This window comes from Harpia harpyja, chromosome 1, assembly GCF_026419915.1.
Source record: "Harpia harpyja isolate bHarHar1 chromosome 1, bHarHar1 primary haplotype, whole genome shotgun sequence".
Lineage (NCBI taxonomy): Eukaryota > Metazoa > Chordata > Aves > Accipitriformes > Accipitridae > Harpia > Harpia harpyja.
The window spans coordinates 28,229,632-28,249,698 of NC_068940.1; the positions used below are offsets into that span (position 1 = coordinate 28,229,632).

The following is a 20,067-nucleotide window of genomic DNA, read 5'->3' on the forward strand; positions in this document are numbered from 1 at the left end:
AAACCTCTGCCTTCAGATGTGCACAGCTGCCGCTTTAGCAACCGGCAGATTGAACCACCCGTGCCTCAGTGGAAGAAGGGAAGGTCTGTAGATATTTTACAAAATAGAGCAATCATAAAGGAACATAAAAAGAATGAAAAATGCTTTTCACACAGCACAAATAGATGTTGACATGGATGCTAATGTTATCCTTTAGAAAGAGCAGCTAAATAGCATTAATTTACAGGTAATCCCAACTACTTTTGCAGTTAACAAAAATATCTGCAAGTCTAATCTTTCTTCCCGTCCTTTGGTAGCCCTCCATAAAGTGGAGCAAAGCACTGACTTTGAAAAGAAATCCAGCAGGCTCCCCGGCGTGTTCCCGTTTGGATTTCATTTTCCCAGACCACAGTGAATCCCTCTTACATTGATCTTCTGGCTGCTGCCTCACGGTGTGAAATACATTTGCATTGTACTTTTGGAGGTCACGCTCTTTGTGGTCTGCTAGCGACCTACGAACGAGGGCACCAACACGGAAGTTGTAGAACTTGATGAGCCTTACTGTGATGTAGAATACAGGGCATGGCAAATACTGATATGTACGATTATCATAAAGCTTCTCAGGTTACACACTGATACATGAGCAGTGTTATATCCAGTTATTGAGGCAGATGAAATTGCTGCAGGAAAGGAAGAAAGAGGGTACAAGAACCCTGGGTCAATCTAGACAGGGGAAAAACAAAACAGTATAAACAGTAGATGTAAGACGCATTAGAAGACAAAAAGTATTTATTGGATACAAATAGCTTCTCGGCACTAGAAAGATAATAATACTACTCAGCAACTGAAGGCTAGAGAGAGGACAGTATGCACCTTTCTTTGTCTGGGCGGGTATTATCATCATTTGCCTGCTTTCTTGTTCTTTAGCAGGATGTGGCTGCCAGAATCCGAATGCAACTACAAAATGAGAGAACACCACCAGTGAAACATGAGTGCTCTGAACAAGGGCATTTGCAACACGCTCATGGAGGGCACATATATATATCTTTGTTTTTCACTGGACCAGTCAGCTCATGGCCATTCCGATGTTCTAACGTTTCACGGCTTACAGAAATATCATATTGTTTAACTTTTATAAAAATGAGAGAAACAAGGCTATCGAGTTAGGTACAAGGTTTGCTACCGACGTGCAAGAATACAAATGAAAAGCAAAATCCTGAATGTACAGGTTGTACCTGAAAGCTGCACATAGACACGACACTACAATATAATCAACTATACATAAAGGGTTTTCATCCACAGTAAGAAATGATTGCTTTGACCTGTGATAATACCAGAATGATTTTAAGGGCCCAAAGTACACTCAAAGTCTAAGAGATTAATAATTTTTTTAATTGTTCCTAGGACAAATTTATAGTGAATGGAGAGGAGGGATTTAGGAGCAGTCTTTAGCATAGCTAAGTGATAGCTTGTTTTAGGCAACGACAGGGACATTGTTTCTGCTGCCATGTGAGCTATTTGGAAAGTCTTTCATTCCACTGGAAAATATTTATCTTAACTTATTAATTAAAAGGAAGAAATCATAAAGACAACAAAATATTTTTAATGAGATTTTATTAGACTGAGCACCTATCTTGAGAGTTACTTATCAAAAGTCTCCAGCTCTGGGTGAGACATGAAGTGTGTTACGTTGGACATAACTGAAATAACTTGCATTTTACTTTTAGACTAACGTAAAGGGATCAAAATTCAGATGGTCTGTTTTACTGCAAATGTAGGCACTTTGAAATCTACTGTCATTCCAATTTGCTAGTGGGCAGACTGCTGTGAGTAAACTGTGCCACACTCGGTGAGACTCTGGCCTGGTGCCATTTATTTGTGACCCACAATTTTGAGAACTCCTTCTGAAAGGACACCAGTGCAACACAACTGTAAATATATGTTTCATGAATGAGAAATCTGAATACTTTTTACATTTCGCTAACATGCCAGAGCTAATAGTGCATAAGTTGACTTCTATATTCATATGGTATCAGAAAAAAATCTTGTAATTATATGCTATTTTGTAAATAGGATGATTTTATTAATTTTGGTCTTGTTAGGATGTTTTGACTAAAAGAATATGTTAATTTCAAGTATTGATTATAGCACAGCAAAAATTAATCTTTACTATCTATGCTTCAAAGGACCACAGACAGTACAGTTCCCTGCTTTTTCAGTCTTTCACCTGGCTCATCTGTGAAACTCTGCAAGTGTGATACTTAATTCAATGGGATTTAAATTAATCTTGAATATCCACAAAATAGCATTTTTTGTATCTTCTGCTCATACTCATGTCCTGATAAATTAACTTGTTTTAAAATCCCATGAAATCCGGCATTGTAAAGGTTAAGTGAAAGGCATGCAAAGGCAAAAGAGGTTGTCAAAGTGCAAAACAGACAAAACTTTTCTTCTCTTGTACAGCTTCTCCTAGTTACCGTTTAAGCATTGCAGGCCAGTTGCAAAGTAGCAACACTGCTACTGCCTCCAGTATCCCCCACTTTGCTTGTGTTTATGGATTTGAGGTAAGTTTCCTGTATCACCTAGGGAGGAAATGACTGCAAAGTGCCTAGGATGCCACCCAAGACTGAAGACAATAGAGGTGATTGAATTTCTGAAAGGCAACAGCAAGTCTAGCAGATATTATTGACCAAGGCTGGTGAGATAGCTGGCCACAGCCTGCCTCAACATCGAACTGCTGAATAAAAAGCAGCAGCGGCAGCAGCAGGGGACGGGCAGGTTTAGAGCGACAGAAGCCATGGAAGGAAGCAAAACTTAAGAGACAGCAACAGTAAGACAAAGTACATATAAACTTTTAATGAATTAACCTTACAAAAGACAATAGCTTCAAAACATTTGACACGTTTGTACAAAACTATTCCAGCATTGTTAGTTCTCTCTTCAGAAAGAATGCCAGCAAGCCACCCAACGTGTCCCTGGCTATGAGATGCAACTGGTGATCACATCCAAATCATGTGTGGACAGAGTAAACTTATTTACAAATACTGTATACTTTAATACCAGATTAGTAGATGCTATTGGGGAGCGACTGTATTTTCCAGAAAACACCATGCATCAGAAAATAGTATGCACCCCTAGCTTTATTGCCTTTTTTCCCCACATTTGTCACTAACCACTCTTTTTAGTCCTTTCAGGATGAGTTATCTCCTTTTAATTCCCATTCCATCTTTTCTTGTCTTTGAATAACAGTGCAAGTAGCAGTACAATCTTCCAGTCCTATAGCGTACATCGCAACTGTCCTCGAACATAGGAATATCAAGGTGCAAAATGATGGTTCATGGGACTATTCTGAAGCCATATTAAAATAAGTGCCACATACCAGAAAATAGCACGCATGTTAAGGGCCAAAATGTAGTTAAAAAGTGCGTGATACTTTCCTGAAAATATGGTATTAATGACACATACAAGCATCTTCAAGATGCCACATTCCCTTGTGAAAGGGATCTTGTCATTTCAGTATGTACAAAGTATGTCTTCAGCTCTCCTTTTCCTTTTACATTTATTATTCCTCTGCAAGTGCTCATGTACCCCAGTGTCTGCAGGACGTTGTTCGTCTCCTCTGTAACCTGCAACAATACAGCAATACAACCAGCATTGGTAACAGAGCAAAGCAGAATCTTCTTCCAGAGTGTGAAGAGAACGTATGTTCTGAGCAATTACAAGGGTTTTGCTGTAACACTTACAAGGCCTTTAAGGGTCTCAAGTGAGGTTTGAGCACCTGAGCTTTCAAACGGTCTGTTCCTGGATGGCCGTTCTAATCGCTTACATCAAGTATCGAATTTGGTATAACCATTTCTGTACCTAGGATTGCAAACAGAGGGCTCGTAGGTACACAAGTGGCACTAGGGACAACACTCTTCCTCGTATAGCATTTTTCTCATCTTCAGGAGCTGTTTTTCACTGCGGTAGACCCAAGCTTCTCCATCTTTTTGCAAATACTAAGGCTGTGTGAATGAAGTGAGAGTAAGACATTAGCATCATCTGTCAGAGCTGCTGTTGTCAGTTTCTCACATAACTGGCAGTGAACCAAACTTCAGGCAGTTCTGCCGTTTTAGGTGAAAGCCCACTAGGACAGAGGTTGTTCAACAGCATCAGTTGTCTCAGACTGTCTGTGTTTCTTTGTGCAGCAAGCAACTGTTTGTAGATGTCATTGCTTTGACATCCCTTCTGTTTTCAGTTTTGATCAACAGTTGGTAACTTTACTTTTCCATTATTTATTTCTGAATAGTCTCAATCATCGATTTGGAGTGCTCTCAATCACATGCTAGGATCCAAAAATGCTAGGCAGCATACTAGGCAGATACTTAAAATGTGATCCCTGACTATGGGATCACTGGGAAGTTAGTAAATTGAAGGTCATGTCTATACAGGTCTATCTATAATCTATAGAGATAATAATCTATAAAGATTATTAATTGGCATGGTTCATTAAAAGGGAAGTTTCATTATTGCTTTATGGATATAACTTGATGTACAGCAGTTATGGTCATTTCCTTTATTTAGAAATAATTAACATCAGGAATGCCCTTCAGAGATAAGGTAGCTAGTATTTTATGAAATCCACAGAGTAGAAATGGGATCTACCTCAAATCCTCTCTTAATCTAGGGATGCATTTCCAGGCAACCCATGACTTCCTCCACTGTATTCCTTTGTAGGGTCAAGACAAAGTTTTGATTCTGCTCCCATTTTCCCTATAATTTGCTTTTAATTCTTTACTTTCCTGCCCAAGGTCTAATTCTTTTGAAACGTACAGATACAGCTAGTAGGTAATTTTTTTCTGTAGGCATCCTTAACTCCAAAACACAGACCTGTTTAGTGTACAAATATATGATGGTTTTTAAGCACCAAACTCAAAGGATGTAGATAAATACTAGCACAAAACCAAGACTTACCTGTATTTTATCTAAGACACCAGTGCTGTCCATCCTGCTGGCCACATTTACTGTATTGCCCCAGATATCATATTGTGGTTTTTGAGCTCCAATTACTCCAGCTATTACAGGTCCATGGTTGATACCTGGAAAACATCAGAACTTAACATTAAGAATGAAGATCCACCAAACAAGGACACACAGTGCATCTGGTAACATATCAAGTCGATGAACATGGTATTTGGCCTGTGCTGAATAGTGAGTACAGCAACCAATAGTCTGCTCACAACTGTTCTATCAGCCATTGACAGCAGGAGGATGTTAGTTACAAAAATGCAAAAAGTTAGTTCATCTAATTTTAGTCTTATAGCTCACTCCCATCCTGAGTAAATCTGATATTTCCAACCATTAGTATCCTAATAACCTGCTAACGCCTTTAGTAGACGGCATGAGGAACACACCGTGGGAGAGCAGCAGCTTCTGGGAAAACAGACATACAAGAATTTCTTTTCATTTCGGCTTGCAGTGAAAAAGGCTTCTCCTCTCTGCAATAGCTGCTGGCCAAATCAAATGACTTTTACAGTATTCTTTGCTTCTTAAATGTAAAATAAACTGCTGCGAATGAGTTGGAAGGATGTCAAGCCTTGTTCCGCAGGCTGGATTGCCAATAGAATGGTCCTAAATAACTGCAATATTAATGTATGTATTCAAATAATTTGATTAAGCATGGAGTAAGAGTAACAAATCGCTAGCTCTGAAATGCACACTGTAAGAGTGAAGAACAACATAGTATAGTCCCTCATTAGACTCCGGGCATTTTTTATCTTGCAGTCAGTTTGTATTCTGTGTTATATTTGTAAAGGGAATGAGCTGTACTCTGCTAGTAGGGAAGGAAACCGGGAGGCAAAATCAAAAGCACTGTCATTAGGCAGCATCAAATATACTATAATTGTAACTATACATACCAATGAGCAGGAAAGCCAAGTTAGACCTAGTGAGAAATAAACCCTGGACAAGTGAGTAGTTTGGATTTCTAAAATTATCTCCATGTCAGTGGATCATAACTGACTTCTGTCAATTCCTTGACAGAAACCATCACTAGGGATATATCTATGCAGCAAAATGAAAGTGTGACTGTAGCATGGGGAGGCATCTCAGAGCTGGCTCATCTAGTATGGATCATATGTAACATGGCAGCACGGGCTAGCAACCACACTGTAAGCCCACTTGGAAGCCCTGCAAAAAGTGACTGTAGCAGTTAAATTCAGAAAATTGGGGAAATATGCAAACCCTAAAGGATACCAGATAGGACCTGATAAATATTTGTCTAAGCGCTTGGGATTAAATGCACAAAGGGACTTGGGCCTTGCAACACTCTGCATTCACAACCAAGCCATGCGTGTGCCTTTCTGCCTCATGCCATCCCAAGGTGTAGAAAGCACTAGCGACCTAAAAGTGGAATCCACAAAAGCCGTCTGCTGAGTAGCCCAACCTGGCTAGTAGGGAACACTGAAGAGATGTGTGTTGCACATGCTCTGCCATGGTCCAGATGTTAGGGCAGTGCGGTGGGACTTTTCTACAGGATACAATGGGCAGGAGGCGGGTTTTATTTTTTTACCTCCTTCTTGAACCACCACTGCTGATGGTTCGAGTAATACCTCAGGGGCTAGGGAGCCAGCTTCAGATCCCTCCTCCTTCGAGGAGACTTCTACCCATATCTCTTAGGAATATGTTTTGGCCACCCAGGCATTCTGGGACGCGCTGCTCTATGTCATTCCTGCTAGTGTGGGCCTCCTTCACATGACAGACGTGAATGTTTGTCGGGGCAAGGCTGGAAGAAGTAGTACTGTCAGTCCACGTGAATGCTCTAACAGAGGGTGATACGATCTGTCTTCTTCTCTCGTATCCAAAGCAACATTTAATTATTCCATGAAAAGGCAACTACTGTTCAGCAAATACTGTTCAGCAGGACAGACAGAGAATATCTCATTCCAAAGTATCCTACAGCCTGGGCTCATAGCATTCTCCTGGGAACAGGGATCCCTCCCCATGCTTGAGCAGCCTCAGCCAAAAGCAAGAACCAACTTAAGTTCACCTACAACACAGACAAATGTTCCAACCATGAAGCTGTATGGCAAACAACATGTCAGCCTCTATTCTCTTCTGAAAAAAAAGCAGTACCTGTGCAACACCTGCTGCAAAAGTGTATCTGAGCTTGTCTAATACATCAAGCACCTTAGCTAACAGAAAGGGAGGAGCGCCCGAAATATAATCAAGGCGCTCCCCTCCCTCGCCTGACGATGTCGGAGTAGGCTGGGTACCTCCTGACACACAGCTAGTATTGCAGGCACTCACAGAAAGCGGAAGTCGAAAGCTGAGACCTCCGGCGAGCTGCAGCAGTTCTGGTGTTAGATGCTGGCCGAGGAAGGCTTTTACAAATGGCAGTTTGGGTTTAAATCCTTACAGCGGGGATTATGTCAGAGGTAGAAGTTCAAATGTTTCTGTGGCTCTAATTGCTATGGACATCAGGTGCTTTCATGGTCAGGTGGAAATGGAGAAGTGAAGTGAAGATGGGAGGTGAAGATCTCAGTGGGGCCTATATTGGGTTAAGGTGGCAAAAGTGCCAGTTTGGGGCCTGTGTCCCTTTGTAGATTTAATCATTCCTCATTTCATGAAGCAAAGGAGTCTGACTTCTCTGGAACCTATAGCAAACACTTTAAAAATCACAAGCACCTATCTTTTTTTCCCCTAGAAAGTTTGCTTCATGATCCCAGCTTTAAAGGAGTCAGTATTGCTTTAATCAGTTTGCAGATTTAGCCCCAACACTCAGCAGCTCTTTATCTGTACTGACACAGCTGATAGAAGTATCAAGTTTGCAAGTATGTGGCATGTCATCTATGGCAAGAAGAGAACTTTTATTCTGTACGGAAATACGGTATCTCTACACATTTCCTTTAAACCCATCAAGTTCTGTAACACGTTGAGAAGGAAGCATACTTCAGATTTGCTTTGTCATGTTTTAACCCTAGCAAGGAATACAAAACATACTGGCAAAGGAGTGCTCTAAGGAACAGGTACTTCAGGGCAGAAGATGGCAAGTTTTGCCAGTGGGTGGCACTGTAAAATCAGCGGGAGAGGAGCAGCCGACAGGCAAAGCAAGCAGCACAGCAAGAAAAAGACAAGACAGGAGAATAACTGTTGGAAATCAAATACTTCTGACATGTTTACAGGATTTATGGGTTTCCAATATTTATTTACTGCTTTCATTTCACACTTTACAAGTTACATATTGCATTGTAAAACTGCTGTGTACTGCTACCGGGAAATAAACATTTTGGAACATATGGTTCTTGACCAGCTCTGAATTCATTTATTTCATCATCCTTTCCATGGCTTACTGCAGCTGCCTATTTCTTTTTTAAAATACCATGATGCACAAGTAGAAGCAATTAGAAGCTGAAATATATTATAATATAATATAATATAATATTACCCTTTCAAATGGAAACAGCTAGTCATCTTTGCTCTTATTTGTCAATAACCACAGAATAATAAAGAAGGAAATACCCTCCTTTGTCTAACACTGGGAAGGAAAGGGTGCCCTTGTGTATGCTTGCTTGAGTTTACCACATCTAAAGTATTTCAAACTCCAGCCTCACTGGCCCCTCATAGCTCGTGTCCTCCAAAACCATTTATATGGTTTTGTAAAGCCCTTTCTAGAGTCTTCTTGTGTCCCTTGGTATTGATATAGGGTAAAAAATTTATGCGGTTAACAACCTCTAGAATAATTATTATTGAGTTATCATAAAACCATTCAGAGCCATAGGAACATATTTTTTCAACCACTCTTTACTTAGGAATGCTGCCCTTTTCTGAGTCCTGCCTTGAAACACTCCTTGTGGCAACAGCAGCTACAGTTAACAGGCAATACCATCTAGGCTGCCTTTAAACAGGGTAAAGATGGTGCCATTTACTTTCACGGCCCTTTTGGTCAGTTCTACTAACACTTTAATCAGCTGGTACGTCACACTGAATTCTCCCCCTCCTCCATGATATTCTCATAAAAATCCCATGATACATACATACCTACTCGTAACTTGAAGTCATTGAATGAATGCTTGTTTATGACATCCAGTTTTGCCACCAAGGCAAATGCAAACTCCACCATGGTTCCTATGTGCATATACTGTCGTTCCGGTTCCTGAATTTAAACAGCCAGAGTAAAATCATTTTCCTTAGCCTTAGTTGCTGTGAGAATACAACCAAAATATGCTGGGCACTTGAAAGCACTTAAACCCTTAGGGATGTCCTAATGCCAGCAGGCAGTAGAAGAAAAGTAACGTAGAAGATGGTGCCCTGTCCAGCATCAGTTAGCTCAAACAATGGACAATAGACCAGAATGTATTTTACTTACACAGTCAGGCAGTCTAGAGATGATAGATCCAAAACATGCCTCATCTCATGTTTTGATTGTCAAATAACTGATTAGCTGCTATCTAACCCCACAGGCACTCAATGTCTATGTGTGCCTAGGATTTGCTCATTAATTTTCTCTTAAGTGTCTGCTTCTATTTTGTGCCCTTTAATAATAAGTAATGCTCATGTACAGCCCCACAGAGACTGAGCTCCCCCTCACTGTTGCACAGCTCAACACCCTAGTTAATAATTAAGATCCAGTGAAATCCACAATTTTTAAGAGTTCCTCCACTGATCTCATCTGATAGATAAGCAAGCACCTCTGTGAACATCTAATAGTCCTGAAAATGAATAAAATACAAGAGGTAGAGACGAAGAAGGCAACCCATCCTCTGTCACCTAATTTACTAGCTCAGAGCTTATACCACTTAAAAAGGCTATAGACTTAATGCCTCCTCATACATCAACAGTGTAGCCTGAGTTCTAAGTACTGGTTTGAGTACCCTCAGGCTGAGGAGAAAATTGATTTTCAGGCTCCCACAGCCCAGGGTAGGACCCTGACAAGAGAATGGTTTCATAGGAGATGGACTCACTGATGTCTCTGAGGAATGACTGAATCTTCCTCATTTCTTGAAATAAAGTGACAGAAGGGATGGACAGATGACAACTTCAGATGATTCATAGAGTAGGCATCAGCCTAGGTGGGACAGTAGAGGTGCTTGCCAGAGCAGCTGTTTAGATGAAAGAAGCCTGTTTCCTTTGGAGTTCACTCCTAGCTAAGACAGATGGTCTCCTGTTCAGTTGGTGTATTCAGACCCCCTCCTTAGGCACTTAAGTCTTCCTCGGGTGCTTGTTTTCAGCTGGGGGCGGTTCCCAGCAGTATGCCTAGCAGTCAGTCACTGCCACACTAGGTACTGCAGGATCTGTGCATCTTGGGGCATCTCGACTGAAGGCTGCTGAGTTCTGGTGGATTTCTTTTGAAAATGTGTACTACATCACCAAAGGAACACTAAAAGTTGGATCTCTTGATCCACAGTTTGTGGAAATAACTCAAACCATCAATTTCTTCCTATGCAGACACTAGTTTTAGTTGTGATTGAGAGCTCCTCTATGTCTTCTCATCTCCAGTCTACAGTTCTGCATTTCCTTCATCACCTTCAGCTCCCTGTATTAAATGTCAGAGCTAATTTAAAATCATTCTTTTTGTCCTCAGGATCCTTAGGGTCCACAGTTCAGGTGTTAATTGCTTCTGTCTAGAAGGAACATGAGTTTGGCAAGAGCACGTTAATCCTTGGCAGAGAATGTGTTGATTTGTAATTGCTGTCTCTCTGTCGCTAACCTATAGTACTCTAAAGACCATGGCAAAAGCAAGTTTTTTGCTTAGAAGTTACAAATTGCTTCTCTGAACCTCATTTCTACTGACTGCAGTTCCCAGTCCTACCCTATTAAGTAAACCAGAAACAAAGGAACATGTTCTCAGTGCTGAGTCTGAGGGTTCTGTAAGCGTGTGGTTAGTACAGCTACTCAGACCTCCCAGCTTACAATGGAAAATACTCATTCTTGCAGTCTTTTGTGCACTCTATAAATCCAGTTCTGCTGCAGCATGTAGGAATAAAATGCTGTATTGTATTTAGAGTAGAAGGCCTGTTTTAGACTTAGCAAATACAGAGGTGGCATTTTCAAACCGCTATGTGAAGACCAGTAATTCACAGAGATGACTAAACAAAAGTATACACTTATCCAGTACAATACAATCGATGTTAATAAGAAAAATCTAGGACACAACATTATACATAACCTGTAGCTTAATGAACAGAATTTTAGCCTTCATTTGAGCATGTTTTTTATTAAGCAGGAACCTTTTCCTGTACCTGACACTGTTCTTGGTTGGGTGTAGCACTCAATCCTGTTGCTGCCATGTAAGTGCTTCCAATGGTCTTTATCTTTTCAACTCCACTGAACTTTGGCTTTGACAATAGCTGTAAAACAAGGATGGTTATTCATTATTCAGATCAGCAGCCTTGTTAGTCTAGCAGCATTGTTACTTTAACAGCATTGTTACTCTAACAGTATTTCAGATCATCAATTCTTAGAATAGTCTCTTAATAGACCCAAAATGGCTTCACAAATATATACAGGATGAAGGACTTAAGGATGGAAAAAACAATGGTTACAGCCTCCAAGGAAAGGCAATTTCTGTCTGCTAAAATACCTTTTTATTATAAAGGGACTAAATTTACAGTAATGAGAATAAAATACACCTTATTGTACATACAGCTCATAAAAGTCAGTAGACTTTGCACTCATTTGATACTGGAACTGAGTCACCATGCGAGCCAACAGTTAAGCTTTAAGCAGCTTTCTGAAAGTAAGCATCTATTCCATGCCAATGGGACGGTCCAAGCCAATGGGACTAAAAGCCAAGGATTTTAGTTCATATCCCAGGTTGTTCTGGCCATTCCAATGTTCTCCAAATGGGTTTTCTGCTAAAATACCCTCTATAGCTGCAGATCTGCAAATCCAGACTGTGCTCTCTGAGTCATGACATGATCTTAATGCCTTTTTCTGGTATCTTCATCACTAATAACTTTCTTTAAGACAAATACTGTTCTCAGTGAGACCTTTACAGCTGCCTTTTCACAATCCATCTGTAGTCATACTCTGTACCTGCTTGAAACTTCAGAGAATGGAATATTAGAACTTATACAATCCTTTGAGTCGCTCATGTATCAACAGATCAACGCTCTGTATAATGAGACCAACACAGATCAGGTAAAACACAAAGCTGTATCATTTTAGGGGACATAGATTTACGTACCTGACTTTAGGCACTAGTACTTAGAAACTGTAGTTAATATATGACATGTAATAGAACTGCCTCATGAACTGCAGCTAAAGGGCAAAAATTTTTCCATCAGATAATACACATGGGGTTCTCATTATAGCAAATCAAAAGCAATTGAGTATGATGTCAGTCAATACCTGATTTATCCCACATAAATCTCTTTTTCCTTTAATACTCCCTGTAAGTAATTTCCACGTGACTAGGCACACAAAAGTTCTTTTCTGACAGCTCTTCCACTCTCCCTTTCAAGTATGTTTGCTTACTGTTGCATACCCTGAGTTACTAAGACTGAAACCATATGCCGATTGTTGTTAGAAGTACATACATCATCGAAGTCAGCAATGATCTCATTTAGCAGCCTGAGACATTCCAAGCCTTCCTTATTTACATCAGATTCCGTGTAAAATTCCTTGAAATCCGGAACAGAGGCAAACATGACACAGACGCAGTCATATGACTGATGATACAGATCCTGTCCAAAATAAATCAGAACAGAGAAAAAAACTCTGTCATACCCAGCTCTAAATAAAAGTTTCCTCATTAATATGCAGTGTCCTGGTTCTGAAAAGGGAGGCATTGCAGTGGCTGGAATGCCTTAAGATGGTAGTTGGGTATTTTTTGCACTTAGTTGAATTTATTAATTTCAAGTGGTGTATAAACCTGTTTGTTAAAGAGACTCAACATATATAGTTGAAAATAATTTAGTGATTTAAATTTACCTTTTTTTCCTCCTGAACATTAACTCCATGAACATAAAATGTTCACTAATTTATTAGATAGGGCCCATTTCTGAGGCTCCTAATGAAGAGAATTTGGTCTGGCTTGCATGGCTGAAACTATATTTTGCAAAACAATATCTAATTTATTATTGGTTGTTTGTGTTATTGTAATAACTAGAAAACTGAACCAAAATCACAAACCCAATGCACTACAAACGCATAATGCAACACAATCCTAATAGCTCCTAACCTAAAATGGCAAGATGCCTAATAAGATAAAATAATTGTCATTTTTTTCCATAACAAGGAGCTGAGGCAAAGGGAAAGAAGTCACCTGAACTAAAACCTATTTATGTCAGATTCTCCACTGCCTTCTGTGACCACTAAAATGAGAGCACCTCTGCTCCCCAGGAAGATTCTGTTGCTAAAAATGACCACACCATCCCCACCCCACCCTTCAGTTTCCTCCCCACTACCCTTAAATATTAGAATATATCTTCTTTCAGGACAAATTCACTTCCTAAAAAAAGAGAAAGAAAGAATATTTATTAAACTAATACTTAAAAAAAAAATTAGTATCTATACACAAACGTAACCACAGCAATAAAAGATGCTGTAAACTGCTACAACGCCAAATTCTGTTCAAGTTCTTATTTGAGTAAAACAAGGACTTCAATACTCCTGTGAATAAGGTGGATAGGATTTGTTCTGTGATTTCAAGAAGCATCAGATATTATTTCCCTTTTTACCAGCAAGGCTTTTTTTTTTTTTTTTTTTTCAATTTCACTGGCAATACGTTTCTTTTTGGAAGAATGTGGTATGTCTGTAGACAGATGTGTACAGACATAGTGAATCTCTACTGGTGATGTATAACTGAAAAATAGCAGAACTATGGGAAAACTGTTGACCACCTCATCCCAGAACAGGTGTAGGGAAGTTTCTGGGCAAACACAAAAATAATGGCAGACAGGGAGGAACACGGGCAGCTGGAGGTGGTAGATGATTTACTACTAGATTTTTCTGCCCCTTTATTTTCTAAGGATTCCATAACCACTGCATCGCTGAAGCTCCATCATGCCTCTGTGCAGTGGGGATGGAATATATCATTGCAATTCACCATTATTATTTATATTCTTAAAGCTGAGCTGGTTGAAATCACCCATCTGTACCTGACATCCAGCTTACAGCCATGTATACAAAATCAGTACCTCTTTAATGTGACCTGATTGTGCAAATGAAAAGCAACTAAACAAAACATCCAAGCCGATGAGTTCACTGTCAGATCGCTACTAAACTTCAAAGGAGTTCTGGATTTCCTGTGTCCTCTTGCCAAGAGAGTTTTTAATGAAGAATCAATACTGTGATAATATTTTTCTGCCATGTTTTATCCATCTCCATAAGCACCTAGTTAATAAATTTAATCCAAATAATAATCAAATGGTGGGGAGAGGGAATCCCTCTGGCTGGGTGACGTCAACTGAATTTAGGCAATTTAAGCACCAGACTGAAGTATTTAATTTGAAAGCACAGTCATCCTATGCATCCTATATCGTCAGTACAGCAGACGTGCCTATCTGGAAGGTCATTTTAATGCTGGATGGGCAGAATCACCTCAGACAGTGTTTCTCTCTCTCAGTTAGTTACGGAAAAAAGGCTGAAGAGGTAATTTTTCCTAACATAGGCAGTCGAGAGGAACTCCTGAAACTATACAGGATGACTCTGCCTCTAAGAAGTTCAGAAGCTCAGGCCCCACACGACCTCTCTTCACTCCAGTGTCCCACACTTAAAACCAGGTCCACTCTGTAATACCGCAGTGACACACACTGCCGCTGTCTCCAGCACGTATGCACCTAGACTCGGTGCAGAGATACTCAGATTAGCTTGAAATTAGTTAAGTGGAGCAGCAGCAGCAGATTAACAGGCTTATTCCTCAAATGTTTAGCTTTTGCAGTCTGCATTTTGCTTCACATCTACCTACTTCAAATTTCCCTCAGGCATGTCTACGCTGAAGCTACTGTGGTATTGCATAAAAATATAGCCAGAAGGTAAGATCTGAAGTGCTGAGTGATTTTCATAGGCACGTTAGCAGAAAAGGTACAGAGATTACATTCTGTGGTTAACTCAGCTTTCCTTCTACTTCCTCAAGTCACCTTCCCTGTAACTTGATTTCAATTTTGGGTGAAGGAATTCAGGCGATGCACATGGTGCTGGTTATTAAAAGAGGACTGCATCACAAACATAGGGCCTTGGTAATACAGAAGGGGAAATTCACAGTGTTATATAAAAGACTGCAGGGAGATACAAAAGTATTTATAGCAGAATGTAGATAATTAATACTCAAAACATGGGTTATTACATATACTTTTGAAACTTGACCTGACAAAATAAACAAGTAGTATACATCTGAGACAAATATTTAAAAAAAAAAAAGTTCATATTCCTATGAGCTTGAAAAATCCAGTAAATTAAATCCAGCCAAATTAATAGTACAGTTATAATTAATATTAATACACAATTCTATCGTCCTAGGGATTCTGTTAATTAGTAAAAAAAAGTTGGTTTAATTTATCAGATAAACATTAGATCACAGCTGTTTTATTTGCCTTATTGAATCCTACTGATTTTGCATCCTGAGAACGTAAAACATGCCAGAATTACACTACTGATGTGAAGTTTGTGACACAAACAAAATCTAGGCACAGAGGTGATACTGGGACAGTGCTGTATCTTAAATAGTACATGGAAACTAATGCTGTGTGAAGGTGCATTTGAGAATGTAACTACAAGTCATAAGAATACAGGTCTCTTAGGAGCTACAAATGATCCCTTACAGGAAAAGGAGACCAACTATGCAGTGCTGCATGCATATGATATTACTGAATAATATGAGGCAGAGATGGTAGAAGATGGTTTCATTTTACCACCTCATAATACAGGAACTATAAGATAAATAAGACTTTTAAATAAAGTAGAAAAAGGAAAAATATTTTACATAAGAGATATATAAATGTGTATTTCATTGCTATTCAACAACATGAAAGACAAGAGCTTAGAGGGTTAAAAACCTGAATACTTATGTGAATACTAGAAAAAGGCCTAACTAGGAAGTGTATAAAAAGCATCTGCAGAAGCAAAACATGCCCTTACATTTACAGGAAAAAGCAGAAGGGTCAATAGCACATTAATCTTCAGCTGTTCCTCGAACTTTTGCTTAAGTATCTGACACAGGATACTGCCTGGGCCCTCCAGCTGACTGGACTGCTGACGGGTGGTAACTCCTGTCTTACTGCAAGTGCCACTGAAAAAAACGTCTGTCTTACAGACATCAAACATGGAGCCCTACTTAGCCATTAGGAAGTGCCTTTGCTGTCTTCCCTGAAAGCAGAAGCGTTGCCCAGAATAAATCATGGCAACTTGCACAAGGCACAGGCATCAGGAAGAGAAAAATGACTGAGCCAAAGACAGGAGCAGACATTCAGATAGAAGTGCCGCTGTGACACGGGAAGGTCAGCGTGCCATACACTGTTGGCTGTCCACCCAGTATGGGGACAGCCAACCTGTAAGAACGGGTTGCACGCCTGACTGTTACAATGACAGACACAGATCTTCTTTTTCTATAACCAGAGTTATCACTCCTTCCTCTCCTCCACCTCAAAAATAAATGAACACATTGTATGTAAACACTTGTCATATGCTGAAGCTCAGCAACAATGTCCCATTTCTCTTCCTTCCCCTCTAATAGTGGGGCAACACCCATCCCCACTAATGCTCTATAGCATAGTACCAACATGAAAACAACAACAAATGGCACAGTTTATAACCAGATGAGTAGTAATTGTGGCTGTCACAATAAATGTCAGAGAATTTTAAGGAGGCATTCCTGGCTTGTTTATTTTGATCATTCATAATAATAAAGGCTGTGGCAATTGGGTGTCTTAATTTTCCTACGAGTACTTCTCTTGAAACAGTACTCTCCAAAATGTTTCATCAGAAAATTAAATGCAACACCATTCCAGGAAGGAACGGCTTTGCTTCTTTCAGCAAAAATAAAATCATCCTGTCTTCTGCAGTCAATCCCCCCCCCTTTTTTTTTTCTTTCTTCTCCCTTTGATAACATGTGAATTTCTGCTGGTTGGCTCTCCTTACTGTCTCCAGCGCCTGGAGATCTTCTCGGTATGGAGGAGGCAAACCGGTCCCATTCTACCTCTTGGAAGGGTATGGTGGTCAGCTTCTCTGGGGCAGAATTTCTGCTCTAAGTAGGGTGCTGGCTCCCTCCTGTAGCTAATGAAACAGGATTCCTCTTGCTCAGTAATGTGCTTGCCAGTTAGCTTGCAGCACAAAAGCTCCTGGGCACTTTATTACTAATAGGGGATCTGGATGCTAACGGCATAAAGGAAAAGGCTGCACAAGCCAGGTGCAGATACATTTAATCCTGGCCCATTTCCTGCTTTTCATTTTATATTTGTTCCTATCGTTCTCTCTCCCAACTGGAAAGTACCCTTTTTGGTACCCAGCATGCAGACTATAAGCAGAAATCCAGTTCCGGAGGTTCTGGTAAAGCAAACAAACCTTTATTACAGTTTGCTCTGAAGTAACTTTGCTTTTATCTTATCAGCATTAGTCAATGTGTATCCCGTTACCGTCTAAAAGTACACTCCCACTACTGCCAGTTAGCATTCATCCACTCATCTTTCCCCCTTTCATTCCTGCTGCCTGTTCTTCAGCAGCACACTTTGTCTTCCCTTTTCTCCATACAGCTGCATGCATAAAATTCTAAGAGAAGTAGTATTCTGAAACAGACTATTCATCCATTAGATTAATTTTCATCTCAAAATCTGGTTTAAACAGAAAAGAATATACATAAAACCGTATTAACATGAATGTTTGCAACTAAGGAAAACGTGGACAAATTTCAATTCAGTATCTGTTGACCTAAATATCCACACAAAGAAAACAAAGGCTTGATCTTTCCTAACATATTCTTAGGTGTATACACATGCAGACATACAGAATGTCCTTTAAGGCTCAACACATCCTTGCTGACACTGAAACAAATCTGAAGATACAACAGATGCTTATATTCCTGAACATTTCCAGGGACTTGAAAGGTTCTTCCCTCATTGAAAACTGTGTTTACAGATAAACAAAACAAGAAACAACTCAAGATTTTATTTTTTTTTTTTAAACGGATGCCACTAAAATCATGTCAAATCATTTTTACTTCAGCTGACATGATAGATTGGACAGCTCGGCACATTACAATTTCTGTTCTTCGCTAAATTTACAAAAGCTCATTCCAGCCTAAGAATCTTGAGGGGTGACAATATAAATCCAGTTGCCAATACAAAGGTGAGCAGATGGTGTTGCTCTGCTGGGGAGCAGAGATGGAATAGCACATAAATGAGAAAGCAATCTCCTGATGGTTTGCTGTGTTTAATGCCTGAACTGAGAACTGGAGCTGAGCCAATGTGGCTTCCAGCCAAGGTCTTCACAGGATTCAAAGGAACCCCACGGCAGTTTCCATTCGACATTAGCTACCAAATTAATATTTGCAGGTAGTCCTAAAGTACTGAAATAAAGTACTGATTAGTACTGCTTAATGCAAACCACAGTGAAAGGGAAGACATCGTCCTTTTTGACTCAGGAGATCAAAAATTAATCCCTAAAGCTGCCCTCTCGCCTCTTTTGTCAGCTTTGCAACAATTGTTTGGTATGCACAAGTAATTAAAACTATTCCATTTAAGATCTCTAGAACTGCTACTCTCTCTAAATGCTTTTATTTTTTCATCCTTTTTTGCTTTATTAAAACTGTGAAGCAGTATTAGGAGCAGATCTAATTTCCACCAAAGTCATCAGGGGTCTTTTAGTTGACTTTTCTGGTGCTTGAATTAGGTCCATAAGCAGTGAGTAAACAGGTAATTCAGTGTTCAGAACCTCTTTCCAGAATTAACATAGCCACTGTTTCAGGGAAAATGTTAATTGTCACTCCAGTAAGCAAGGTCTCCAGTCACCAGAAGAAAATTCATAACCTGGATGCAGCTCCGCTCTGATCACAAAGGAAAAAGTATCTGAATGCATATGATTAAAATTTAAACCCATGTTGATTCAACCATCTCCTTCCTCCTCCTCATCCTTTTTTACCCTCCTTCGAAAGGCAAAGTGCATTGCCACTTAAGATAATTTCACATTTTTCACTTCAAGGTACTAAGGTGCATTCAGTGCTGTAAAGCAAGCCTTTCGGGTAGGTATGGGGGAATGAAAGTGACTGTAAATCTATACTCTCACTGTATGGACCTACTGTTCAAATCAGCATTAAGTGGTATTTTGAGGATATGCTGCTTTCTTACAGAGCAGAGGATATACAGAGATGGCTGACCTCATTCTTCAGGTTTCTTGCCAGGAAGTGTTCAGCTACGTGGGCTGGAAGCACATTCTCCAGAAGCACCCGGTTTAGGTTCTCCATGGTTTCAATCTCCTCCCGCTCTTTTTTGAACTTGTTCTTCCACAGGAAGTCTAACCTACAGTAATATTCATTCTGTTACAAGAGGACACAGAGGTAAAGAAACAATAGGCATCTTGTCCTGCTGGAGTACAGGTTTAAGAGACAAAATAAGCACAGTACACCACCCCTGCAAGGCTATTACTTGGCCACTCAAGTACAATTCCAGATCCCACAGAAATCAAACCCCAAGCACACACTATGTGACATACATTTCATCAAACTTATAAGGCCCCCCTACAAAAAAAGGCCCATAAAAAGGCCCAGGAAAAAAATAAAGTTGCAAGGGGCCTTAAACAATGGAAGACTTATTTATTTACTCTCAGGCTTTAGTAGAAATTAATTCCAGAAATCAAACACTGTTATGGAAACAATTTACAGTTTTGCAACTTAATATGATGTCCTATTTATCTGAAGTGTAGAATTGCACTTACAATAACGGGTATTTCAGGAAGACCCTAACTTTTACCAACTTGAACTTATGCAGTCAGCCTGGTAAAAAGGGGACAGTACAACTGTAGTAATCCAATGGTTTAACGCTACCACGCAGCCTCAGTGAAGACTATGCTACTAACCAGGAGAACATGATTATGATGACAATCTTCTTACAGAAAACCTAAAAATGCTAGCTAGTATTATTAGCAGTCAGTAAGCATTCACACCAAAATGAGAGTAGT

General features: G+C 39.8%; 1 protein-coding gene across 2 annotated transcripts in view; it reads right to left on the reverse strand.

Moving 5' to 3' along the window:
• Window positions 1-2,810: 2,810 nt before the first annotated feature.
• The window catches only part of ADCY2 (adenylate cyclase 2), a 225,566-nt gene continuing 208,309 nt past the window's right edge, over window positions 2,811-20,067 (reverse strand). For both annotated transcript variants that reach the window (XM_052782027.1, XM_052782036.1), the window contains 6 exons: window positions 19,268-19,426; window positions 12,498-12,644; window positions 11,199-11,306; window positions 8,998-9,112; window positions 4,933-5,057; window positions 2,811-3,605 (listed from right to left, as the gene is read on the reverse strand). In XM_052782027.1, the coding sequence (XP_052637987.1) occupies window positions 3,453-3,605; window positions 4,933-5,057; window positions 8,998-9,112; window positions 11,199-11,306; window positions 12,498-12,644; window positions 19,268-19,426 (807 nt within the window). In that variant the 3' untranslated portion in view covers window positions 2,811-3,452. The remainder of the gene's footprint in view (window positions 3,606-4,932; window positions 5,058-8,997; window positions 9,113-11,198; window positions 11,307-12,497; window positions 12,645-19,267; window positions 19,427-20,067) is intronic.